General features: G+C 45.9%; 2 protein-coding genes across 2 annotated transcripts in view; both read left to right on the top strand.

The window, feature by feature from the left end:
- The window catches only part of WASF1 (WASP family member 1), a 576,737-nt gene that overhangs the window by 148,109 nt on the left and 400,947 nt on the right, over positions 1 to 27,681 (top strand). The gene's annotated exons all lie outside the window — the stretch shown is intronic.
- On the top strand, positions 463 to 26,855 carry LOC115467333 (methyltransferase-like protein 24; the record flags this gene model as incomplete). The annotated part of the gene is made up of 5 exons (XM_030199204.1): positions 463 to 792; positions 3,747 to 3,845; positions 8,443 to 8,582; positions 16,378 to 16,606; positions 26,516 to 26,855. Coding segments are annotated over 5 exons (1,113 nt in total), but the record flags the coding sequence as incomplete, so codon positions are not given.

The raw sequence follows: 27,681 nt of genomic DNA, 5'->3' as shown, positions 1-27,681 counted from the left end.
GTCAAGACTGCAAATCCCATAGTGCACAGGGACATCAGGTCAAAGCCTGGGAGTGGCACAGGACTCCCTGGGAAGGAACTGGGAGCCTGGGCAGTGCTCCTGCTCCTCAGATCTGATGAATCCCCAGAAGAGATGAATTTTGTCTCTCAAACTTTATTCCCCATACACTGAGGCAGGCAGCAGCTTCCTGACAGTGTCTGCTGGGGCAGCTGGAAAGGGTGTGGGAGTGGAGGGCAGAAAGAGAGGATTTTGACCTCACAGGCTCTGCCAGCAGTGTCTGGAGGAGGAGAGATTCCAGGAGTGAGTGATGGGGAGGGAGGGGGCGGCTAGCTTTTCCATAAACATTCAGTGTGTTTTCTGTTTCACAATGAGAGACAGTTCTGGTTTGGAGGGATGGTTCCGGTGAAGGAGGAAGGGCATCTAGGAGAGGAGAGGAATGGCTGAGCTGTTCTCCCACTGGCTTCACTTCCAGATATCAACATGGGTAAAAGGCAATGCTGGCTGCCTGGGAGGGGGCTTGTCCTCCGCCTGGCTACCCTGGCTCTGACTCTCCTGCTGTGTCTGCAGCCCTGGAGATCCTATTACCCCAGCTCTGGGACGCAGCAAGAGGCAACTGATAGGAAGTACCCAAAGCAGTACCAGCCCCAGCCAGCAGAGGGCTTGTCCAGCAAGAGGCAGGTGACCTACATAAGAGCGAGCAGCAACCATCAGGAAGACATCCATGCAGAGAGAGCTGTGGAAACTGGACACAGCTCCTGCAAAGCCCTGCCAGCCGACCGGCTCAGGAGAAAGGTCAGTGGCACTGCAGACCCTGAACCTGGATGGGCTGAATTCTGGGGTATTGTGCTGTGAGAACCTCTGCCAGCTTGAGACCACATCTTTTTCCAAACCTGTCCTGAGCACCCTGCAGCTAACATCTATGATGAATATGTGAGAGAAAAGTTTGCTTCAAGGTACAGAACTGCAGATATGGTGAAGAGCAGGTAGGCTGTGGGGTGCCCAGGAGAGATTTGGGAAGCCTGGGGTTAGACTGAGACGTGGGCTGCAGGTATTACACTGTGTGGAAGGACAATAACACACAAATACTATTCCTTTCCACTGCCCACTTGCAGGAAACCTCTCCTTTTCCAAGTTGGTTCTAACATAGTAACGTAGTAGATGATGGCAGATAAAAACTTGTACGGTGTATCCAGTCTGCCCAACAACATAAATTCATTTTAGGGAAATGGGACTTGACATACAGCCTTTCTGAGGTTTTTGCAACTACCTTCAAAGCGATTTACATATATTCAGGTTCTTATTTTGTACCAGGGGCAATGGAGGGTTAAGTGACTTGCCCAGAGTCACAAGGAGCTGCAGTGCGAATCGAACCCAGTTCCCCAGAATCAGAGTCCGCTGCACTAACCACTAGGCTACTCCACATGGTATGTGATATGAGTTTGATTTGTTCTTGCCATTCTCACGGCACAGACCGTAAACCTCTGCCCAGCACTGGTTTTGCTTCCCAATTACTGGTGTTGCCACCCAATCTCCACTAAGCTTCTGTGGACCCATTCCTTCTAAACAGGATTCCTTTGTGTTTATCTCACGCATTTTTGAATTCCGTTACCGTTTTCATCTCCACCACCTCCCGGGGGGGGGGGGGGGGGGGCATTCCAAGTTCTGTCTTTTTGCTTCTCTATCATCACAGCTAGGTGAAGACATAAATTCCCATATTTGTCCAGCCCCAGGCTCCCACCCGTGCCTTACCTCCAAGCTTCATCATATTTTTAAACAGCTGTCTAAACATCCAGGTCACCTGGGTCCTTCCTAGTCTTACTGAATGATACTTGGACACCCCCAATCTGCCAGGAGCAAACCCAGTTAGTTTCTGTGTGCTGCTGGTACCAGTGGAACTAAAATAAACTTCCTGACATTTTTCTTGAGTCTGCCCCCCTTCAATCTCATTTCATGTCCTCTTGTTCTACCACCTTCCCATCTCCGGAAAAGGTTCATTTGCGGATTAATACCTTTCAAATATTTGAACGTCTGTATCATATCACCCCTGTTTCTCCTCTCCTGCAGGGTATACATGTTCAGGTCAGCAAGTCTCTCCTCATACGTCTTGTAACGCACAGACGACTGACGAGGAAAGCCCCATGCTATCAGTAAAGAATGAATACAGCATGGATGGCTGAAGAACAGATCTTCAGAGCAGGAGTCACACTGATACATGGATTTGTTTACTTTATTCACATGACTACTGTTGAATGTTTTTACCTCTACCCTTGATCTTTAATTCCTGAAATGAACTGTAGATCTACTTCTTATAACTTATCCTATATTTTCTGTACTTAAAATGCAATAATACTCTGTAATTCTCATTCCGGAAATGGCGATCGCCATTACGGCATAATGTAAGTGACATTGAGCCTGCAAATAGGTGGGAAAATGTGGGATACAAATGCTGCAAATAAATAAATAAATAAAAATAGCACGGACAGTTGTACAGAAGGTCTTCTTCTGAGCCCCATACACATAAAGAATGAGCACAGCAAAGACAGCTGCAGGCATGATACCTTATAGTAAAGCATGAATACATAGTAACATATAGTAACATAGTAGATGACGGCAGAAAAAGACCTGCAGGGTCCATCTAGTCTGCCCAAGATAAACTCATATCTTGAATTTGTACCTGTCTTTTTCAGGGCACACAACGTATAAGTCTGCCCAGCAGTATTTCCCGCCTCCCAACCACCAGTCCCGTCTCCCATCACCGGCTCTGGTACAGACCGTATAAGTCTGCCCTCCCCTATCCTAGCCTCCCAACCACCAACCCCTCTTCCCCCCACCTGCTCCGCCACCCAATTTCAGCTAACCCAATTACAGCACAGATGGCTGTAAAGGATAAGTGTCTTTTTGTTAGGCTGAAATCAGGGTGTGTGCTGCTTACAGAAAACCGCTTTTCCTTGTAGCTATGATCATTGCCTTACTGCTTCATTTAGCATAGGGCATCTCTGTCTGATTGCTCTGCAGCCTCTCTTTGTCCTGAAAATCACAGAGGTGAGGCTCTGCAAAGGGAAGAGAAACTAGAACAGACCTGAAGCTTTGTTCTGCCATGCTAGGAGTAGCCATGGCCCTCTTTCGTTTGGAAGCAAATGAGTTTTTACTGAAAGCTGTTTTCAACAGGGAACGATCAAGCCTAGGGAGCCAGCCTTAGTTCACCTGGGGAATGAGGGTGCAGAGAGGTTACAGCCTGCCCCGCCACCTCCTCCCTTACAACCACATAAATATTTTCTAATGTTAATCCTGAATCTATCTGCTCCTGTGGAGTATCACAATGTCACATCCAGTCTTAGAGAGCTTTGTAAAAGGTATTGAGAGATACACTGACTGACTGACTGCAACAAGCACCCAAAAGAAATTCCCTGCCACCAAGAGCTTACCATCTATTGGGGGTTGCAGGGTTCACTGTCAGTTAGTGAGGCCACAATTGGGGAGATCAGAGGGAGGACATGGTGGGGGGGGGGGGGAGGGAGTCAGAGAGATACAGAGATCGGAGCAAACACATCTGCAGGAGATGGAGATAAATGGAAGGCAAGAGGGGAGAGGATGTCCAAGACAGGGGGGGGAGGGGGGGAGGGGGGGAGATGCTTTGGATAAATGTGAACAGAGGAAAGGCAGGGGGTGCAGCCCATGCAGAAAGCAAAAGATTGGTGTGCAGAGCTGCGATCTCCCCGTTAACCTGTGCTCTGTTGACGTTACAGCCCCGACGCTGGCGCATTCACCTGCAACCTTGGGCAAGTCTTAATCGTTCTCTGGGTGATGAGGCTTCCAGATTCCTTCGCTATATCAGCACCACACAGGTAGGTGCAGCTTTCTGTGGTGTTCTGTAATTCTTGAGTCCCTAGGACACGGCTCGCTCTGTTTGGATGTAAAGATTCTAAATCCTAGTGGAAGCATGTCAAGGTGACCTTGTGAGTGGAGGAGTGGCCTAGTGGTTAGGGTGGTGGACTCTGGTCCTGGGGAACTGAGGAACTGAGTTTGATTCCCAGCACAGGCAGCTCCTTGTGACTCTGGGCAAGTCACTTAACCCTCCATTGCCCCATGTAAGCCGCATTGAGCCTGCCATGAGTGGGAAAGCGCAGGGTACAAATGTAACAAAAATAAAATAGATACTATTGGAGATTCTACATGGAATGTTGCTACTATTGAGATTCTGTTGCTACTATTGGAGATTCTACTTGGAATGTTGCTACTATTTGTAGATTCTACATGCAATGTTGCTATTTCACTAGCAACATTCCATGTAGAAGGCTGCGCAGGCTTCTGTTTCTGTGAGTCTGACGTCCTGCACATACGTGCAGGACATCAGACTCACAGAAGCAGAAGCCTGGCGGCCACATTGGTGAGATCTGCAAGGGCCGACTTCTAGTGGAATAGCAACATTCCATGTAGAATCTCAAATAGTAGCAACAGTGGAGGAGTGGCCTAGTGGTTAGGGTGGTGGACTTTTTCCTGAGGAACTGAGTTTGATTCCCACTTCAGGCACAGGCAGCTCCTTGTGACTCTGGGCAAGTCACTTAACCCTCCATTGCCCCATGTAAGCCGCATTGAGCCTGCCATGAGTGGGAAAGCACGGGGTACAAATGTAACAAAAATAAAATAGATACTATTGGAGATTCTACATGGAATGTTGCTACTATTGGAGATTCTACATGCAATGTTGCTATTTCACTAGCAACATTCCATGTAGAAGGCTGCGCAGGCTTCTGTTTCTGTGAGTCTGACGTCCTGCACATACGTGCAGGACATCAGACTCACAGAAGCAGAAGCCTGGCGGCCACATTGGTGATCTGCAAGGGCCGACTTCTACATGGAATGTTGCTAGTGGAATAGCAACATTCCATGTAGAATCTCAAATAGTAGCAACAGTGGAGGAGTGGCCTAGTGGTTAGGGTGGTGGACTTTTTCCTGAGGAACTGAGTTCGATTCCCACTTCAGGCACAGGCAGCTCCTTGTGACTCTGGGCAAAACACTTAACCCTCCATTGCCCCATGTAAGCCGCATTGAGCCTGCCATGAGTGGGAAAGCGCAGGGTACAAATGTAACAAAAATAAAAAAATAAATATGAAAATGTTGGCATATGAATGAGTGTAAACTACATGGAGAACCAATCTAAAGGTCAAACTAGTGAGCTGAGAACCAGAGAAGCCAGGGTTCAAATCCCCCTGACATTCATTGTTTCGATGGGTAAGTCGCTTCAGCCTCTAATGTCGCAGATTCACCAAAGGTTGTTAACATGTCGTGAGCAGAGAAGTCCATTGCATAAACTGAGCCTCTGCTAAATACCCAGCCCTGAGAGGAAGAGGGAAACACCAATTCACCAAAATGGAAGAAGCCCCGAGCTAAATCTAAGCAAGAGTTTCCAAGGACTCCACAACCACTTGGGTTTTCAGAATATCCACAGTGAACATGTATGAGGTAAATTTGCCTATACTGGATTTATGATAGGGGTGAAATGATCTGATGTATATTCACTGTGGAAATCCTGAAAGTCACTGGGCCAGGTCCTTAGTCCTTGCACCCCTCATTCTCTTTCACACCTAAATTTCAGCGCCATTTTTGCGCTGTCATTATAGAACACTGGCACTCAGTGCTAGTCTGTCATTTTGGCACACAATTCGCTTAGTGCATAAATGCAAGGGAGGGTATATGTAGGTGAAGCATGGGCGGGGCCGGGTAGGGCACCAAAAAAAACAGCAAGCCAAGTTGCGTGCCACCTATAGACTAACAGTGGCGCGGGGATCCGCACCCAACTGAAACCTGCTGTAAATCCTCACCCATAAATTAGTTGTGAATCCTCCCCAGATTATATAATACTGTGTGCATCCATAGTGAATGCCCCTGACCTTCTGCCCCTCCCAGGGCTGATGAGAGAGGGGGTGAGAGGGGCAAGGTTCTCTCCGAGGAAGGCCCAGTGCTGGCGATCAAAAAAGACAGCTGTGTCGGCCGCAGGTTCTTCTTCCTGCCACGTCCTACCTATGCAGAAACAGGAAATTACTTCACAGGAGGCGGGACATGGCAGGAGGAAGGACTTATAGCCAGCAGAGCACCTTCTCTTGTCCGCTGCTGCTGCTGCTGCAGCAGGGGTGCGGCAGTGGCGACAGGTGGAGTGGTGGGGGAGCAGTGGCAGTGGTGGTGGGGGGCAGCAGCGGTGTGGGGGGGGGGGGTGGAGGCAGAGCCCTAAAGATTGTCCCAGACCCAGCTTTGTCTCTTGGTGGCCCTGGCCCCTCCCATGGCCACACCCCTTTATCAGTTGCGTGCTAAAGGATTTGTGTATGCATCTTTATAGAATCGCACTTAGTAAGATGTGCATGTAAATCCAAATTGGTGCTAATTAGCGCTAATTGGCTCATTACTAAATTAGACTGGGCACGCCCCCAAATCTATGCATGCAATTTTGAGCACAATATATTAAATCTAGGGACAACTTACAGAATAAAATGCTGCATTTTGGCAAGCATGGGTATAGCTCTATTGACGGTGGAATTGGTCACGCCAAAGTGTAGGTGCATAGACGCCAATTAACATTAATATCTGATAGCCAGATGCCGTTCTTGAATTCATAAAGCAGCACAGAGAGGGTCCAAAGTACAAAACAACTCCAAGTATCAAAGAAAAGCACCAGGGGGCCTACAAAATCGGGACACAAAATTGAGTGGAAAGGGAAATGGGACTTGATATACCACCTTTCTGAGGTTTTTGCAACTACATTCAAAGCGGTTTACATATATTCAGGTACTTATTTTGTACCAGGGGCAATGGAGGGTTAAGTGACTTGCCCAGAGTCACAAGGAGCAGCAGTAGGAATCGAACCCAGTTCCCCAAAATCAGAGTCCACTGCACTGAGTTTGATTCCCACTGCAGCCCCTTGTGACTCTGGGCAAGTCACTTAACCCTCCATTGCCCCTGGTACAAAATAAGTACCTGAATATATGTAAACCGCTTTGAATGTAGTTGCAAAAACCTCAGAAAGGCGGTATATCAAGTCCCATTTCCCTTTATTCATATGTCTTGAACATCAGTTCCTTCCTAAATGACCTGGCAGGGGCTGTGTTTCAGTTCCATCTGTTCCAGCCCATAACCTCGGAGTCATCTTCGACTCTTCCCTCTCCTTCTCTGCACATATCCAACAAACAGCCAAGACCTGTCGCTTCTTCCTCTTTAACATCAGCAAGATTCGCCCTTTCCTCTCTGAACACACCACCCGAACCCTCATCCACGCTCTCATTACCTCTCGCCTTGACTATTGCAACCTACTCCTCACTGGCCTCCCTCTTAACCATCTATCCCCCCTTCAATCAGTTCAGAACTCCGCTGCACGCCTTATATTCCGCTTGAACCGATATACTCATATCACCCCTCTCCTCAAGTCACTTCACTGGCTTCCAATCAGATACCGCATACAGTTCAAGCTTCTCCTTCTTACCTACAAATGCACTCAGTCTGCAGCACCTCATTACCTCTCTAGCCTCATCTCCCCTTATATTCCCGCCCGTAACCTCCGCTCACAGGACAAATCCCTCCTCTCAACACCCTTCTCCACCACCGCCAATTCCAGGCTCCGCCCATTCTGCCTCGCATCACCTTACGCATGGAATAAACTTCCTGAACCCCTACGCCAAGCCCCCTCCTTACCCGTCTTCAAATCATTGCTCAAAACCCACCTCTTCAATATTGCTTTCGGCACCTAACCTTTATACCTTTGTACCTTTCATGTAATCGTGAATGCCCCAAATTGACTACCCCTACTTGACTGACTCTACACTTGTCCATTAGATTGTAAGCTCTTTGAGCAGGGACTGTCCTTCTGTGTTAAAATTGTACAGCGCTGCGTAACCCTGGCAGCGCTTTAGAAATGTTAAGTAGTAGTAGTAGTAGTGCACAGTGCCTATGTCAGGGGTCTGTCAATGAAATGGTGATTTCTCGGAAGCAGCTAGGGCTATAAATGTGACAAGTTTGATGATTGCCCCACTTCTTACAAAACTGGTACCCTGAATCGTCCGATGAGACTAGAACCAGAGCTGCCCGTCCCTTCAAACTTTGATTAATGAATCAAAGCTTAGCTTCTTCCGAGAAATCACCATTTCACTGACAGACCCCTGACGCAGCCCGTGTTGGGTCATTTAGGAAGGAGCTGATGTTCAAGGTGTACGAATAAGGAAATTGTGTCCCGATTTCGAAGGCTCCTGATGCTTTTCTTTCACATTTGTTCTTGAATTCATGCTCAGTATGCTGCGTCTCTGCGTCTAACTTCGGCGCCGTAATACTTGTGTAAGGAATGACGGCGCCGTAGGGCTGTGAGAACGCAGTGGATTTCTGTCGCACTTGGACAGGCAGTCAGTGGGGATCCGTCTTTTTGCACTGCGGTGACACGACTGTGCTTTCCCATTCTCACAGATCTCGTGCAGACGTTTGGAAACTAATGGCCTGATGGGTCGCTCTAAAAGCGTGAAGAAACCCTGGACCATCTGCTTGGACGACAGATTCAGCCTAGCCCGTCAAGTCCGAGATCAACAGTGTCGCCTCTATTCACTGGGGTAAAGCAGCTCTGAATTGCGCCATCACGTGACCAGAGATAGGCTTTCGCCCCCTTCATTCAACTGAAACAGCGCTTGCTAAAGTCTCCAATTATCTGTTCCTGGCCAGATCCAAAGGTCTCTATTCTATCCTCATCCTTCTAGATCTATCTGCTGCTTTTGACACTGTTGATCACAGCCTACTCCTTGATACGCTGTCCTCACTTGGATTTAAGGGCTCTGTTCTTTCCTGGTTTTCTTCTTATCTCTCCCAGCGTACTTCTAGTGTATACTCTAGTGGATCTTCCTCTACTTCTATCCCACTGTCAGTTGGTGTACCTCAGGGATCTGTCCTGGGACCTCTTCCTTTCTCCGTCTATACTTCTTCCCTTGGTACTCTGATCTCATCCCATGGTTTTCAGTATCATCTTTACGCTGATGACTCCCAGATCTACCTCTCCACACCAGAAATCTCAGCCGAAATCTACATAAGTACATAAGTAATGCCATACTGGAAAAAGACCAAGGGTCCATCGAGCCCAGCATCCTGTCCACGACAGCGGCCAATCCAGGCCAAGGGCACCTGGCAAGCTTCCCAAACGTACAAACATTTTATACATGTTATTCCTGGAATTTTGGAGTTTTCCAAGTCCGTTTAGTAGCGGTTTATGGACTTGTCCTTTAGGAAACCGTCCAACCCCTTTTTAAACTCTGCTAAGCTAACCGCCTTCACCACTTTCTCCGGCAACGAATTCCAGAGTTTAATTACACGTTGGGCTGCCTGTCTGACATTGCTGCCTGGATGTCTCGGCGCCATCTGAAACTAAACATGACCAAGACTGAGCTTCTTATCTTTCCTCCTAAACCAACCTCTCCTCCTCCCCCATTCTCTATTTCTGTGGATAACACTCTCATCCTTCCTGTCTCATCAGCTCGTAACCTTGGGGTCATCTTCGACTCCACCCTCTCCTTCTCTGCACATATTCAGAAGTCTGCTATAAACCTGTCCTTTCTTTCTCTATAATATCAGCAAAATTCGCCCTTTCCTTTCTGAGCACACTACCAGAACCCTCATCCACACTCATCACTTCTCGCTTAGACTATTGCAACTTGCTTCTCACAGGTCTCCCACTTAGCCATCTCTCTCCTCTTCAATCTGTTCAAAATTCTGCTGCACGACTAATATTTCGCCAGTGTCGTTATGCTCATATTAGCCCTCTCCTGAAGCCACTTCACTGGCTTTCTATCTGTTTCCGCACACAGTTCAAACTCCTCTTATTGACCTATAAGTGCATTCACTCTGCAGCTCCTCAGTACCTCTCCACTCTCATCTCTCCCTACATTCCTCCCCGGGAACTCCGTTCACTGGGTAAATCTCTCTTATCTGCACCCTTCTCCTCCACTGCTAACTCCAGACTCCGTTCCTTTTATTTTGCTGCACCATATGCCTGGAATAGACTCCCTAAGCCAGTACATCAAGCTCCATCTCTGACTGTCTTCACATCTAAGCTAAAAGCCCACCTTTTTGATGCTGCTTTTAACTCCTAACCCTTACTCACTTGTTCAGAACCCTTATTTTATCATCCTCACTTTAATATTCCCTTATCTCTTGTTTGTCCTGTTTGTCTGTCCTAATTAGATTGTAAGCTCTGTCGAGCAGGGACTGTCTCTTCATGTTCAAGTGTACAGCTCTGCGTACGTCTAGTAGCGCTATAGAAATGATAAGTAGAAGTAGTAGTAGTAGTAGTCTTTGGGATTCCGGAATCTTGCTACTCTTTGGGATTCTGGAATCTTGCTACCCTTTGTCCTTATCCCTTATTTGTCCCGTTTGTCTGTCCTAATTAGATTGTAAGCTCTGTTGAGCAGGGACTGTCTTCATGTTCAAGTGTACAGCGCTGCGTACGTCTAGTAGCGCTTTAGAAATGATAAGTAGTAGCAGTAGTCTTTGGGATTCCGGAATCTTGCTATTATTTGGGTTCTGGAATCTTGCTACCCTTTGTCCTTATCCCTTATTTGTCCCGTTTGTCTGTCCTAATTAGATTGTAAGCTTTGTCGCGCAGGGACTGTCTCTTCATGTTCAAGTGTACAGCGCTGCGTACGTCTAGTAGCGCTATAGAAATGATGAGTAGTAGTAGTAGTCTTTGGGATTCCAGAATCTTGCTACTCTTTGGGATTCCGGAATCTTGCTTCTCTTTGTTCTTATCCCTTGTTTGTGCTGTTGGTCTGTCCTAATTAGATTGTAAGCTCTGTCGAGCAGGGACTGTCTCTTCATGTTCAAGTGTACAGCGCTGCGTACGTCTAGTAGTGCTATAGAAATGATAAGTAGAAGTAGTAGTAGTAGTAGTTGTCTTTGGGATTCCAGAATCTTGCTATTATTTGGGTTCCGGAATCTTGCTACTCTTTGGGATTCCAGAATCTTGCTACTCTTTCAGATTCTGGAATCTTGCTACCCTTTGTCCTTATCCCTTATTTGTCCCGTTTGTCTGTCCTAATTAGATTGTAAGCTCTGTTGAGCATGGACTGTCTCTTCATGTTCAAGTGTACAGCGCTGCGTACGTCTAGTAGCGCTTTAGAAATGATAAGTAGTAGCAGTAGTCTTTGGGATTCCGAAATCTTGCTATTATTTGGGTTCTGGAATCTTGCTACCCTTTGTCCTTATCCCTTATTTGTCCCGTTTGTCTGTCCTAAGTAGATTGTAAGCTTTGTCGCGCAGGGACTGTCTCTTCATGTTCAAGTGTACAACGCTGCATACGTCTAGTAGCGCTATAGAAATGATGAGTAGCAGTAGTAGTCTTTGGGATTCCAGAATCTTGCTACTCTTTGGGATTCCGGAATCTTGCTACTCTTTCAGATTCTGGAATCTTGCTACCCTTTGTCCTTATCCCTTATTTGTCCCGTTTGTCTGTCCTAATTAGATTGTAAGCTCTGTTGAGCATGGACTGTCTCTTCATGTTCAAGTGTACAGCGCTGCGTACGTATAGTAGCGCTATAGAAATGATAAGTAGTAGTAGAATATAGTAACAGTGGTTAGCGTATCTGGGTTTAAAAAATGGTTTGGATGATTTCATGAAGGAAAAGTCCATAGTCTGTTATTGAGACAGACATGGGGAAGCCACTGCTTGCTCTAGGATTGGTAGCAAGAAATGTCGCTACTATTTGGGATTCTGCCAGGTACTTGTGACCTGGATGGACCATTGGTCTGACCCAGTATGGCTATTCTTGTGTTCTTTTATAAATGAAAAAAGAATAGTCTTATCTATCCTAGACAAGACAACATCTTAACAAGCCCAGCCTTCTCAAACAGTGCTTGCAATTAATCAGATTGGAGTTGTTGATACTAACAGCATCTAACCCTGCATAGACCAATACACCTAAATTCCAAACCTGATTTCTCTTCTGAATACACGTCCATCATCATATCAAAGCTGCTGAATTCAAAATCCCTCCCTTCTAATCAGTTCTTCATCATTCCGTTTTCAACAGTCACTGGAGGGACTGGGGAAGGAGAGGAACATGGGTGAAAAGGGAAGCAGCGACTGGAGGGACTGAGGAAGGGAAGAAAGAGACTGGGGTGAAAGGGAAAGAGAGGGGCTCTGTTGCTGTCCTTAATATAGAGAGGGGGAGGGAGCCTGTCGCTCTCAATATACAAAGAGATGTGCTTCTCCTTTATCGTCCTCACTACAGAAGAATTCTTTTGCTGTCCTTAGTATACAGGGGGAGATCTGTTGCTGTCCTTAGTTTAGGGATTGCTGGTCTAAACCGCGATGTGGCCACTGCTGTTGTCCTCCTTCACTATTTAATTTAATTTAAAGAAGATTTATTTCAAGGTGAATTACGAAACCAGTTGAACCAGGTAAATCACAAATTACACAATGCGCACGACATATCTTACAATCATACAAATAAAAATTTCTATTCTATAACTTTGTATTGCAAATTACTAGGTAAGCCGCATTGAGCCTGCATTGTGTGGGAAAGTGCGGGGTACAAATGTAATAAATAAATAAATAAAAGGTCAACAACATTTTAAACCTCTAAGAAATTAAAACTAGGGAATATAAAAACCAAAGGGTTGGCTCTTGTCTTGTGGTTCACGTTTCTTTATCCTCAGAACCAGGGTCCCTGTTCTGTTTCTCCAACTGCTCAGTATCTCTTTCCTTATTCTTTGACTTAGCATTGCGCTGGTTCCTCGTTCCAGAACAAACCTTCATAAGAACAGTCATACTGGGTCAGACCAATGGGCCATGTAGCCCAGTATCCGGCTTCTGATTGGCCAATCCCGGTCACAAGTACCTGGCAGAAACCCAAAGCAAGGGTCGATCCATAAGCAACCCCTATCTCTTCTTCCGACTTCTTTACTCCTCCTAGCCAAAGTTCTTGATCCCCTCACTGAACTTGGTGCAGTAGGTCAGGGTATCGAAGGCAAAAACCTTTCCCTTCACTGTGTGGTACAATGGCCAGGGAAGCAGCAGCCAAAGGCAAAAAATCAAACAGGACTGGAGTTCTATACCAATCCAGGTATCCCTCCCTTTCTTCTGAAAAATTCAGTGGGTATTTACAAGTCAAAGTTCAGTATTTTATCAGGATCACTGGAGGTCTCTGTTATCCACCTAGATGTTATCCACAGGAGACTCGATGTAAACACAGAAGAAACAAATGTCTGCCAGAATATACAGTGTATAGTAGAACAGCGAAGATGACTCAAGAATCGGTGGATGACGCTTCAGATGAACAAAACTGTTTATTAAATAATGTACAGGACTCGACACAGCTGTGTTTCGGCTGACTAGGCCTGCATCAGGAATCTCTTGTACTAAATAAAATCATCCACTTGAAGTATTTGTCGTCGTCGTCGTTAATGAATAAGAAAACATCAAGCGCTCCGTGCGCTGAAATATAGCAAAGACTTTTGCAAGCAGTGATTAAGCTCGTAGCACGGAGCGCTGGAAGTTTTCTTATTCATTGACGACGACGATGACAAATACTTCAAGTGGATGATATTATTTAGTACAAGAGACTCCTGATGCAGGCCTAGTTGACCGAAACACAGTTGTGTTGAGTCCTGTACATTATTTAACAGTTTCGTTCATTTGAAGCGTCGTCAACCGATTCGAGTCATCTTCACTGTTCTGCTATAAACCATAGAAGACTCTACATATGCTCTTCTGTGTAGGTTAATGGTCTCTCCTTCCTGATGCCCCAATGCTCAAAACTCCGGCACTGTATGGAACAGCGCTGGAGTTTACCGCCACAACAGCGCCCAAGAATAACTCCCTCATGCTCGAAGCTAATAGTATACAAATGAAATGTCCTATTAGCTTCGAGCATGAGGAAGTAAATCGGGCAGATGGTGTCTGGCGCATGCGCTGATGAGTCGTATGTGCCAGAGAGGAGGAGGGAAGGAGAAGAAGTGCCAATGGCATCGAGACATCCCACAGCCCCCTCACATTCCCGCAGCTTGGTAGTGGGACAGAAGGAGACAGGGTTGGGGTGAGACAAAAGAAGAGGGCCATCTCCCAATGGGAAGTAAAGTGACTCTCTACTCAAAGTTTGGCTCTTTCATTTACAGGTTTTGGTATTTTTTTTTTTTTAAGTAGCTGAAGTCTCACCATGTTACGTTTAACATCAGGTCGTTTTTGCTTGCATGTCATTGGCCCACGGAACCTTCTCCTGCCTCTAAAGCACCCTAATGCCAGCTCGAGCTGGAGTAGGATTTGGAGCGCTACGGTTGCCCTTGCATTGTCCGCAGTTGTTGAAGCATCAGCGCGAATAACAAATGACCCATATTTGCATGAATCAGCATGCTACTTATGCTGGCGGCGAGCGCACATGTTCCCACAGTAGGGGTTTTTCACCATATTTTGCCGGTAAACGCTGTCGCTAGTCCAGCGCTAACGGCCTCTAGCGCCTGCATTTATTTTTGAGCATCAGGGCATGAGTGCTTGAGATGTCTGCAGCATCTTAAATCTGTCCTGACCTGCTCTCAGAAGGCTGACCTCCAGGAGGTTCTTAGAACCCGTGGAAATCATGAGATGTCTGTATCCCACACGTCTACAACTAAGGCACTAGGGAGTGCAGGGAAGAGCCACATACATTTTGCCTCACATCTCTTTCCTCAGCTGCTTGTTTCATGATCCTACATTGTCTATGTAACCAGCCGTCTAGGACTTCTCATCGTGTGTGTTCTGTGGCAAACTGGGTTGTTTTCTTTTTTCTGTCGGAGAATCTTGCAGTCTGCCAGGTTTTTAAGCATTTTGATTTACGACCAGTTACTAAAAGAATTTACTTGGCCAATTATCCTAAGCAGAGGAGATCAAACAGTGAACTGCGAAATTCCTGAGTGTGTGTTAGGACTAAGATCAACCCAATGTACTGAACTGAGCTGCTGCTTCTCTCCCCTGTCCATAAAGGTCTTGGCATTGAGTGTTGTACAGTGATGGACACTACAGGGTCGGCTTAATCACTAGCTGAGACTAGTAGGCAGTCACTTGGGGGGGGGGGGTAAACAGAGTAGCTGTAATCAAAGTGGAAAAAATATTATTATTATTATTAGCATTTGTCTAGCGCTACCAGACGCACGCAGCGCTGAACACCTGATACAAAGAGACAGACCCTGCTCAAAAGAGCTTACAATTTAAATAACACAGACAGACAAGACAGTTAGGGGTGAGGGAAGTAATGGGTGAGAAGGGAGGAAGGGACAAGGGGAGGGCAATTGTGGCTAGGAGCTAAAAAGCAACAGTGAAAAGGTGAGTTTTCAGATTTGAAAACAGGTAGAGATGGAGCTAGACGTATAGGTCCAGGAAGTCTATTCCAGGCATAAGGTGCCTCGAGAGAAAAGGAGCGAAGCCTGGAGTTAGAAGTGGAGGAGAAGGGGGACGACAAGAGAGATTTGTCAAGCGAGCGGAGTTCACAGGGAGGAATGTAGGGAGAGAAGAGAGCGGAGAGGTAATGGGGGGCTGCAGAGTGGATGCATTTACTCTTTAGGATTTTAGGATTCTAGAATGTTGCTACCCTTTGAGATTCCGCATGGAATCTTGTTACTCTTTAGGATTCCAGAATGCTGCTACCTTTTGAGATTCCGCGTAGAATCTTATTATTATTATTAGCATTTGTATAGCGCTACCAGATGCACGCAGCGCTGAACACCTAATACAAAGAGACAGTCCCTGCTCAAAAGAGCTTACAATCTAAATAATACAGACAAACAAGACAGTTACAGGTGAGGGAAGTAATGGGTGAGAAGGGAGGAAGGGACAAGGGGAGGGCAATTGTGGCTAGGAGCTAAAAGCAGCAGTGAAAAGGTGGGTTTTCAGCATAGATTTGAAAACAGGTAGAGATGGAGCTAGACGTATAGGTCCAGGAAGTCTATTCCAGGCATAAGGTGCCACGAGAGAAAAGGAGCGAAGCCTGGAGTTAGCAGTGGAGGAGAAGGGGGACGACAAGAGAGATTACAGACACATACCCAATGCTTGTTACAAGCCTAATATTACACACAGAATTAACAGTATGTCATCAAATACACTGTTATATAATATAACAAAAAACCAACATAAATCCCTCTTGCAGCCTGACCCTCCTTGCACTCTCACCAGGGACCTGGAACAGAGTAAATTTGTAATATCTTACCCGTACATAACAAATAAATCTCTATAACTATCTGACCCTCCCACAACAAAATACAAAATCAAAATTATACTCTCCTCCAAATTCAGACAAGTAACTATCTTCCCTTTCCTAATTCCCCCTTCAACTGCTGTCTAATTTCTCTCAACCAACAGTAATATCCTGAACCGCCTTTTCTCTCTTTTTGCAGACTCGGAGCTCAGGATAATCAGTTTGAGGTCAGCATGGCTGAGGGAGGATGTGATGTTCACCGCTTTGAACCCAGTATCAAGCTTAGCCATGTACAGCAGGGGCAGCATCTCTGGTACCATCGCCTGGCCATCGACTGGAGGGATCCAAATCCATCTGTCTCCATTCGTAAGGTCCACAGCAGGATCAAAACACTGGGCACCATCCTGAGTGAGTTTGGACACTGGAAGGTGAGACCTCATCCCATGTCCTTAACTCAGGGGCATAGCCGTTCGGCATCTCTCCTCTCCCCACCCCCCACCCCTGTACCTTTTAAAGCCTTAATGTCTTTGCCAGCAGTGATTCATACTCGCTGTATACACCAGCCTTGAGGCTTCCCTCTGATCCAGTGGCATAGATACGGGGGGGCCTCATGGGCCTGGGCCCCCTCACCTTCAGCTTGGGACCTCTTCGCTTTCTTGGCTGTCAGGGATGCCAAACATCTCCTGCCTGAGTCATGCCTGTAGCAGCATTTAATTCAGCAGGCTCACTTCGGCTGCTAAAGCCGACTCTCTGTCTCATACTGAGCATATGCACCATCAGGCGTGGATGCTGTTTAAAAACACCATCCTGGAGGTTCAGGACAAATATATTCCACGTATTAGAAAAAAGGGAAAAAAGACTAAACGTCAGCCGGCGTGGCTAAACAGTAAGATAAAGGAAATCATTAGAGCCAAAAAACAATCCTTCAGAAAGTGGAGAAGAGAACCAACTGAAAGTAACAGGATAGATCATAAGGAATGCCAAGCCAAATGCAAAGCGGAGATAAGGAGGGCAAAAAAGGACTTTGAGAAGAAATTAGCGTTGGAAGCAAAAATACATAGTAAAAACTTTTTTAGATACATTAAAAGCAGGAAACCGGCCAAAGAGTCGGTTGGGCCGCTGGACGAAAATGGTGTTAAAGGGGCGATCAAGGAGGACAAAGCCGTAGCGGAGAAATTAAATGAATTCTTTGCTTCGGTCTTCACCGAGGAGGATTTGGGGGGGACACCGGTGCCGGAAAGAATATTTGAAGCGGGGGAGTCGGAGAAACTAAACAAATTCTCTGTAACCTTGGAGGATGTAATGGGTCAGTTCAGCAAGCTGAAGAGTAGTAAATCACCGGGACCTGATGGTATTCATCCCAGAGTATTAATAGAACTAAAAAATGAACTTGCGGAGCTACTGTTAGAAATATGCAATCTGTCCCTAAAATCGAGTGTAATACCGGAAGACTGGAGGGTAGCCAATGTTACTCCGATTTTTAAGAAAGGTTCCAGAGGAGATCCGGGAAATTATAGACCGGTGAGTCTGACGTCGGTGCCGGGCAAGATGGTGGAGGCTATTATTAAGAATAAAATTGCAGAGCATATACAAAAACATGGACTGATGAGACAAAGTCAGCACGGATTTAGTGAAGGGAAGTCTTGCCTCACCAATCTAATGCATTTTTTTGAGGGGGTAAGCAAACATGTGGACAATGGGGAGCCGGTTGATATTGTATATCTGGATTTTCAGAAGGCGTTTGACAAAGTGCCGCACGAAAGACTCCTGAAGAAATTGCAGAGTCATGGAATCGGAGGTAGGGTATTATTATGGATTAAGAACTGGTTGAAAGATAGGAAGCAGAGAGTAGGATTGCGTGGCCAGTATTCTCAGTGGAGGAGGGTAGTTAGTGGGGTCCCGCAGGGGTCTGTGCTGGGTCCGTTGCTTTTTAATGTATTTATAAATGACCTAGAGATGGGAATAACTAGTGAGGTAATTAAATTCGCCGATGACACAAAATTATTCAGGGTCGTCAAGTCGCAGGAGGAATGTGAACGATTACAGGAGGACCTTGCGAGACTGGGAGATTGGGCGTGCAAGTGGCAGATGAAGTTCAATGTTGACAAGTGCAAAGTGATGCATGTGGGTAAGAGGAACCCGAATTATAGCTACGTCTTGCAAGGTTCCACGTTAGGAGTTACGGATCAAGAAAGGGATCTGGGTGTCGTCGTCGATGATACGCTGAAACCTTCTGCTCAGTGTGCTGCTGCGGCTAGGAAAGCGAATAGAATGTTGGGTGTTATTAGGAAGGGTATGGAGTCCAGGTGTGCGGATGTTATAATGCCGTTGTATCGCTCCATGGTGCGACCGCACCTGGAGTATTGTGTTCAGTACTGGTCTCCGTATCTCAAAAAAGATATAGTAGAATTGGAAAAGGTACAGCGAAGGGCGACGAAAATGATAGTGGGGATGGGACGACTTTCCTATGAAGAGAGGCTAGGGCTTTTTAGCTTGGAGAAGAGACGGCTGAGGGGAGATATGATAGAAGTGTATAAAATAATGAGTGGAATGGATCGGGTGGATGTGAAGCGACTGTTCACGCTATCCAAAAATACTAGGACTAGAGGGCATGAGTTGAAGCTACAGTGTGGTAAATTTAAAACGAATCGGAGAAAATTTTTCTTCACCCAACGTGTAATTAGACTCTGGAATTCGTTGCCGGAGAACGTGGTACGGGCGGTTAGCTTGACGGAGTTTAAAAAGGGGTTAGATAGATTACTAAAGGACAAGTCCATAGACCGCTATTAAATGGACTTGGAAAAATTCCGCATTTTTAGGTATAACTTGTCTGGAATGTTTTTACGTTTGGGGAGCATGCCAGGTGCCCTTGACCTGGATTGGCCACTGTCGGTGACAGGATGCTGGGCTAGATGGACCTTTGGTCTTTCCCAGTATGGCACTACTTATGTACTTATGTACTTATGAATTAAATACTGCTGTAGGCACAACTTAGGCAGGAGGCTTCTTCGGCTGGCGAGACTTGGCATCCCTGCCAGCAAAGGTAATATTTTATTGCAGCAGGTGACAGTGGCTGTGTGTATGGAGGGGGGGGGGAGGTTGGGGGAAGAGGGAGAGAAAGCTAAGTTACTTACCTATAGCAGTTGTTCTCTGAGACAGTGGTGTTCCTTGGTCAACTGACACCTGGGACAGATCACTGCTGCGCACCCCCCCCCCCCCCCCCCCCACACACACACACAGCGCATCACCTCCAACCTTCTCCTCCCCTCATTGCATTGGTGTTACCTCCTGGGGGTGCTGGGAGCAGCTGTCGGCTCCCTGCCCCAGAACAGGAAGTAACATCAGAGGGAGCAGGGAACCGGCAGAGCTCACATCAACGTGTCTGCTCTTTGCACCCTCCCCCCCCCCCCCCCGCAGCGTGCACCTAGGGTGCCATGGCATATATCCTCGCATGTGAGTGACATCATCCACGGAGTCTGGTGCAGACACTGCCAAGTGTTGTGCCACTTTAAATCTTTGAGGCAATGCCCCCACTGCCTTCCCACCCAGTGCTCAAGCATGGGACCAGAGGTACAGTACTAAAAGCTACGAAGACAACTCCAAAGGGAGACAGAAGGGATGTGAGAATATCCTTACCAGGGACGTAGCCAGACAACAGATTTTGGGTGGGCCTAGGCAAGAAGTGGGTGGGCACCAAATGTTCTCCCCTACCACTACCAAAAGACATCTCAGCTGACAGGAAAATGCTTCTTTCCACCTTGGCAGTCTGCAGCAGGCATGCGCTGAAAACTGAACATGCGCAGGTGCCAGTATCGTGGAGAGTAGCGTTTTCATTACCATCAGGGGGAAGTCTTCGGCTGGTAGAGCTTGGGATCTCCACCACCTACCGCTAAACGTGTGCTACTGTTGGGTGGGCCTGAGCCCTACGTGGATGGGCCCTGGCCCACCCAGGCCCACCTGTGGCTATGCCACTGATCCCTACTGTCCTCAAAGAACACCTGCTACGGGTAAGTAACTTTGCCTTCTCTGAGGATGAGCAGGCTCATCACAGAAGTATAATGTTGTACGTAAGCAGACAGTGAGCCTGGTTGACTGTATCTCCCATACGTATACTCAGGCTGGGTTGACCCTTCATGGCTGGATCACTGCTCACAGTGTAAAAGCCATGGCGGCTTCGGCAGCCCATTTTTGCTCTACCTCTACTGAAGACATTTGCAAGGTAGCTACGTGCTGGTCTAGCCACACCTTCACTGCAGTCGTATTTTAGGTGGGACGGCCAGTTTGGACCAACAGTCCTGCAGAACCTTTTTACTACTTGAGTGCCAACTCCACCCTCTGGCCCTTTTCTCCCACCAGGTTCACTGTCGACAGACTTAATCAATTGTTTCAAACTACTTTTCATTTTTTTTCAATACCTTTCAGTAGAACTTATCTTAAATGTGTTCCCAAGTAGGGATCCTCTCCCTTAGCATGATACCATGTTTCGTTAATCTGCATCAGGATCGAGACACGTCAGCCTTGTTTTGTGTTTTATAAAATATACTCCAAAACAGTGATACTCTGCCCCATCCTTGGCCAAACTCCTCGCCTACTCTACAAGTATGCACCTAGGAGGTCTTCTACTAAAGAGAATCGCATGCTATCTGCATTAATCTTTCGTAAAAGACCCCCTATTTGCATCACCAGGCATGATCGAATTTTCCAAGAAGCTTTTTACATGTCTAAATCAGTGATCTAAAACCAGGCTCACTGGAATTAAGTGAGAGTTTAAGCTGCCTGGGCAGGAGTGCAGTAGATGGCCCTTGTAAGCGGGAGTCTTCCCTTTTTGAGAGGGGGGCGATCAGAACTGCACACGGTACTCGTGATGATACTCTCGCATAATCCCTAACATTAATTTGGCTTTTTTAGCAGCCGCAGCATACGGCTGAACATTTCAACAAATTATCCACAGCGACTCCAAGATCTTTTTCTTGGATGGTGACACCTAACTCAGAAGACAGCATTTCTTTCCGTGTAGCTTAGATTCATTACTCTATGAGCATCTCTTTGTACTTTGGCCACATTAACACTGTGATCTGCCATTTAGATACCTGGTATCACAATGTAGGCACTAGTTCTGCAGGATGTGAGCTAGGGTTTTTGTGGGGTTTTTTAAAAATAAAGATACATAAGCTAAAAATAGGCACTTTCCTGCTCTATTTATCTAGGGGATGGGACGATATACTGCCTTTCTGTGGGTTTACATAGTATATACAGGTACTTATTTGTACCTGGGGCAATGGAGGGTTAAGTGACTTGCCCAGAGTCACAAGGAGCTGCAGTGGGAATTGAACCCAGTTCCCCAGGATCAAAGTCCGCTGCACTAGCCACTAGGCTACTCCTCCAATAAAACTAAAATAGGACCAGATTGCAAAGACGCGAAGAAACTATACCAGCTCATAAACAAACTACTAGACACCACCCCAGTCACTACAACCAACACAGACATCCCATCTGCAGATAAGCTTGACATATATTTCAATGAAAAAATTGTAAACCTATGCAACACACTACGTCAGGACAATCCCGACATCGAAAACTTCATCGATGGTTTGGACCCAACCTTTGGAGAATACCCAGCTGACCGAACCTGGTCAAACTTCGCTCTCCTCACAGTCGAAGCAGTGACCCAGGTGATTAGAAGGTTCTCCAATACTCACTGTAAACTGGATATCTGTCCCAACTACCTAATAAAATCCGCCCCTGACCGCTTCACAGCAGACCTCACATCCCACCTAAACTACATGCTTCAGCATGGTCTCTTCCCTAAAGAAAATGGCAACATCCTACTCACCCAGATACCAAAAGATACCAAGAAAGAAACAAACGAAATCACTAACTACCGCCCAGTAGCATCCATCCCACTGGCAGTCAAACTGATGGAAAGCATGGTAACCAAACAACCCACTGATTATCTATACAAATTCTCAATATTACACGAATCACAATCAGGATTTCGCCCCCACCATAGCACTGAAACAGTACTAATTACTCGCCTAGCCAAATTCAAGCAGGAAATAGCAATAGGAAAAAGCATACTTCTCCTCCAATTCGACATGTCTAGTGCGTTCGACATAGTAACATAGTAGATGACAGCAGAGAAAGACCTGTACAGTCCATCCAGTCTGCCCAACAAGATAAACTCATATATACTACTTTATGTGTAAACCTGACCTTGATTTGTATCTTCCATTTTCAGGCACAGACCGTAGAAGTCTGCCCAGCACTAGCCCCGCCTCCCCCCACCAGCTCTGCCACCCAATCTCCACTAAGCTTCTGAGGATCCATTCCTTCCAAACAGGATTCCTTTATGTTTATCCCACACATTTTTGAATTTTGTTACCGTTTTCATCACCACCTCCCACAGGAGGGCATTCCAAGTATCCACCACTCTCTCCATGAAAAAATACTTCCTGACATTTTTCTTGAGTCTGCCCCCCTTCAATCTCATTTCATGTTCTCTAGTTCTACCGCCTTCCCATCTACGGAAAAGGTTCATTTGCGGATTAGTACCTTCAAATATTTGAACGTCAGTATCATATCACCCCTGTTTCTCCAGGGTATACATGTTCAGGTCAGCAAGTCTCTCTTCATACGTCTTGTAATGCAAATCCCATACGATTCTTGTAGCTTTTCTTTGCATCGCTTCAATTCTTTTTACATCCTTAGCAAGATATGGCCTCCAAAACTGAACACAATATTCCAGGTGAGGCCTCACCAAGGACTTATACAGGAGCATCAACACCTCCTTTCTTCTGCTGGTCACACCTCTCTCTACACAGCCTAGCAACCTTCTAGCTACGGCCACCGCCTTGTCACACTGTTTTGTCGCCTTCAGATCCCTCAGATACTATCACCCCAAGATCCCTGTCCCTGTCTGTACATATCAGACTCTCACCTCCTAACACATACGTCTCCCGTGGATTTCTACTTCCTAAGTGCATCACTTTGCATTTCTTCGCATTGAATTTTAATTTCCAAACCTTAGACCATTCTTCTAGCTTCCGTAGGTCCTTTTTCATGTTTTCCACTCCCTCCGGGGTGTCCACTCTGTTACAGATCTTAGTATCATCCGCAAATAGGCAAACTTTACCTTCTAACTCTTTGGCAATGTCACTCACAAATATATTGAACAGAATTGGCCCCAGCACCGATCCTTGAGGCACACCACTACTCACCTTTCCCTCCTCCGAGCGAATTCCATTCACCACCACCCTCTGGCGTCTGTCCGTCAACCAGTTCCTAATCCAGTTCACCACTTCGGGTCCTATCTTCAGCCCATCCAGTTTATTTAAGAGCCTCCTGTGGGAAACCGTGTCAAAAGCTTTGCTCAAATCTAAGTAGATTACGTCTATAGCATGTCCATGATTCAATTCTCCGGTCACCCAGTCAAAGAATTCAATGAGATTCATTTGGTACGATTTCTCTTTGGTAAAACCATGTTGACTTGGATCTTGTAACTTATTGGCTTCCAGGAAATTCACTATCCTTTCCTTCAGCATCGCTTCCATTACTTTTCCAATAACCGAAGTGAGGCTTACCGGCCTGTAGTTTCCAGCTTCTTCCCTATCACCACTTTTGTGAAGAGGGACCACATCGCCGTTCTCCAATATACTGGGCTAGATGGACCTTTGGTCTTTCCCAGTATGGCACTACTTATGTACTTATGTACTATTGGTGGAAATATACTTAGTTGGATCAAGGGTTTCCTAACCACTAGAACATATCAAGTGAAATCAAACTGAAACATATCATCACTGTGGAAAGCAAACTGTGGAGTACCCCAAGGATCACCACTATCACTGAACCTCTTCAACCTAATGATGACCCCAATAACCAAGACATTATCCAACCAAGGCCTAAACCCCTTCATCTACTACTACTTAACATTTCTAAAGCGCTACTAGGGTTACGCAGCGCTGTACAGTTTTACAAATAAGGATAGTCCCTGCTCAAATGAGCTTACAATCTAAAGGACGAAATGTCAAGTTGGGGCAGTCTAGATTTCTTGAATAGTGGTGGAGTGTGGTAGCCGTGTTAGTCCACTCTTAAGGTTATCAATAGAAATCAAACAAAATAAAACATGGAAAAGAAAATAAGATGATACCTTTTTTATTGGACATAACTTAATACATTTCTTGATTAGCTTTCGAAGGTTGCCCTTCTTCCTCAGATCAGAAATAAGCTAATCAGAAGTAAACTTCCTTCACAGACTGAAAAGGAACAGAAGGGCACACTTCCCTGTAATCTATCCAGTTGCAAACTATGCCAAAATATTTCACAGGACCCCAAAGTCATCCACAAAGGAAAGATATTCAACATAAAGGGATCTTTTACTTGCTCATCTTCCAATGTGGTATATATCATTCAGTGTAAAAAATGTAATGAAGGATGCTATATTGGAGAAACAGGCCAGATGCTTAAGACAAGATTCAATTTACATAGACATCATATGAACAATACTGGTGCCAGCAGGGTTCCCACGCTTGTTGGTCAACATTTTACAGGACCAGGACACTGTACCAGTGATTTCACAGTGAGAATCCTCAAAGGTAACTTTAAAAGCATACAAGAACGTAAGACCTTTGAAGTCAGAATGATTGAATATTTTAACACCCAACAGAAAGGACTTAACAAGGATCTGGGGTTCCTAGCCCATTATAAACCATAAAGCTGTATGTCTCTGTTGATCACCCTCCCCTCACCTATCCACACCCACCCTGTTAGAATATCAATGATATGCTTTGATGTCCCCATGCATACTTCCTACCCACCCCCCTCCTCCCACCCTGTCAGACTGTCACAGCAATGCTTGAATGTTTTCACTTATAAATATTGTCAGCTAGCACATTTGCTTATTTCCGATCTGAGGAAGAAGGGCAACCTTCGAAAGCTAATCAAGAAATGTATTAAGTTATGTCCAATAAAAAAGGTATCATCTTATTTTCTTTTCCATGTTTTATTTTGTTTGATTTCTATTGAATAGTGGTATAATGGTTAGGTGCCGAATGCGACATTGAAGAGGTGGGTTTTGAGCAAGGATTTGAAGATGGGTAGGGAGGGGACTTGGCGTATGGGCTCAGGGAGTTTATTCCAAGCATAGGGAGAGGCGAGGCAGAAAGGGCGGAGCCTGGAGTTGGCGGTGGAGGAGAAGGGTACTGAGAGGAGGGATTTGTCCTGTGAGCGGAGGTTTCGGGTAGGAACGTAAGGGGAGATGAGGGGCTGCAGATCGAGTGCATTTGTAGGTTAATAGGAGAAGCTTGAACTGTATGCGGTACCTGATCGGAAGCCAGTGAAGTGACTTGAGGAGAGGGGTGATATGAGTATAATGGTCCAGACGGAAGATAAGACGCGCAGCAGAGTTCTGAACGAATTGAAGGGGGGATAGATGGCTAAGTGGGAGGCCAGTGAGGAGTAGATTACAGTAGTCAAGGCGAGAGGTAATGAGGGAGTGGATGAGAGTTGGGGTGGTGTGCTCAGAGAGGAAGGGGCAAATTTTGCTGATGTTATAAACCCCTAAACCCCTTCATCTATGCAGACGATGTCACAATATACATTCCCTACAATTTAACTTTGCTTCTAGGTCCAGGACCTGTTGTTTAGTCAGCCTGTGTTTCCAGCCTTGTTCTAGTATGGACCTCCAAGTCTGAGGTCCTTTGTAGGCTGGCATCCCGTGCCAGGCAGACATTATCAAGGCGTTCATGTGTCTCTTCCGGCCTGTCAAAGATTTGCTGTAATTTCTTGTCCAAAGCTGCTTCTTTTTATATCTTTTTAAAGGTGTAATCTTTGTATACAGTACTCTAAATGAGGTCTCACCGTGGTGGATGTGTGTGTGTTCGAGAGCAACTGTTTGGATGTGCATTTAGATAACCGATTCATGTCTCTCTGTTCCTCAGCTTTTGCCTTTATAAAGTTAAGTGTTTTATGAATTGTTAATGTGCTTAATTTTGTCCAAGTTCCCAGTATGTGCAGACCAGGTCAGTACTCTGCAACTGTCTATGCTGGCCTCGGGCCCTTAAAAAAATATGTATATTCAGCAATGCTGAATGTATAAATGGACCACAGATTACCAGTAGCTATCCAGTTTAAACTGGTTAGTTATGGAGATAGCAGCTGAGTATGATGACAATGATACGCAGAGCTAGGTGAAATGCCCTCGTTTCAGGTCCTATAGCACTGCTGAATGTTCTCCTACTGGCTGGCTGCTTTTGTAAACGTGCTTGAGGAAGTTGTCTTTTCTAAGAAGGGGATGGGCAACTAACTTCCACCTCCTCCTCCTCCTCTTCCTTTTGTTGCAGATTGACGTTCTCAAGGTAGATATGGAAAGTGCCGAGTGGAAGATTCTGGAAAACCTGATTCTGGAGGAGACTATTGAACAAATTGGACAGCTGGTGCTTGAGATCCATCTGCACTGGCCTGGATTCCAGGTTAACGGGAATGACAGCAGCGTGGTTCGGTACTGGTACAGCCTCCTTAAAGAGCTGGAATGCAAAGACTTCAGACTTTTCTACATTCACACGGACCTCTCCAAACCACAGACGTTTCTGAGAAAGAAAATGCTCAATGCAAGCAGCTGCTACACGCTTAGCTGGGTGAATGGCAAGTGGACATAAAACAAGCATGCCTCGGCATGCAGTGAACCATATCAGAGGTGATATTCCAAAGCTGGGAGTTAGGGATGGGTGATCCACCTAGGTGGATGAACAATCAAATCCCACGGGAGTGAATACAGAGAGGGAAAAGTGGGAAGTGGACCAATAACTCCAGAGACTGGGACAACTGAGTCAAGCAAGTCAAACTTTATTTCAGACTCGACACATCTTTTGAGTTGTTTTAACATTGTTTTTTTAATTAAGTATTATCATCTACTACTTGTTTCCACAGTGTTTTGGAAGTGTCATGTTGATCACACTACTTTCTGTTTTTTTATCTTTGCCCTCGTAGCAGATCTAGTTTCTCCACCTTTGTGGTTTTTCCCCTAACTTCAGGAGTTAACCAGACAAATCTTAAACTTTTCAACTTCTGGCCCTGCCAAATGGTTACAGAAAAGCCCAGGGTGGCCCAGCCCAATGAGCGAGATTTACCAATCTCAACAAGTGAGACTCAAGGCCAAGTGAGATTTTTCAGGCAGTGTATCTAGTGTGTAAATCAGTCAGCAGCGGGCAGAATTAGATCCCAATATTCAATGCTGGGCTGTATCCAGGCGCTGACATTGAAGATCAGTGTCTAACCAGATGCAGCTCTTTTCTGGGCCCCAGTTTATATAGATTTGGGATCCAATTAAGCCCCCCCCCACCCCCTCCGACACAAAGACCAGGCCTCCTCCCCCTGGTGGTCCAGTGAGGCAATGGGAGCCAGGGCCAAACACCACTCACTTCTGCCCCTAGTGGCTCCATAGTAAAAATGGTTGCCACAACCTCTAGAGTGAGTCTCACAGTACTAGTGAGTTGTATCACGTGACTCC

The sequence above is a fragment of the Microcaecilia unicolor genome, chromosome 3, assembly GCF_901765095.1.
Source record: "Microcaecilia unicolor chromosome 3, aMicUni1.1, whole genome shotgun sequence".
Lineage (NCBI taxonomy): Eukaryota > Metazoa > Chordata > Amphibia > Gymnophiona > Siphonopidae > Microcaecilia > Microcaecilia unicolor.
The sequence above is the reverse complement of the archived record's forward strand: the minus strand, read 5'-3'. Positions and strand labels throughout refer to the sequence as shown.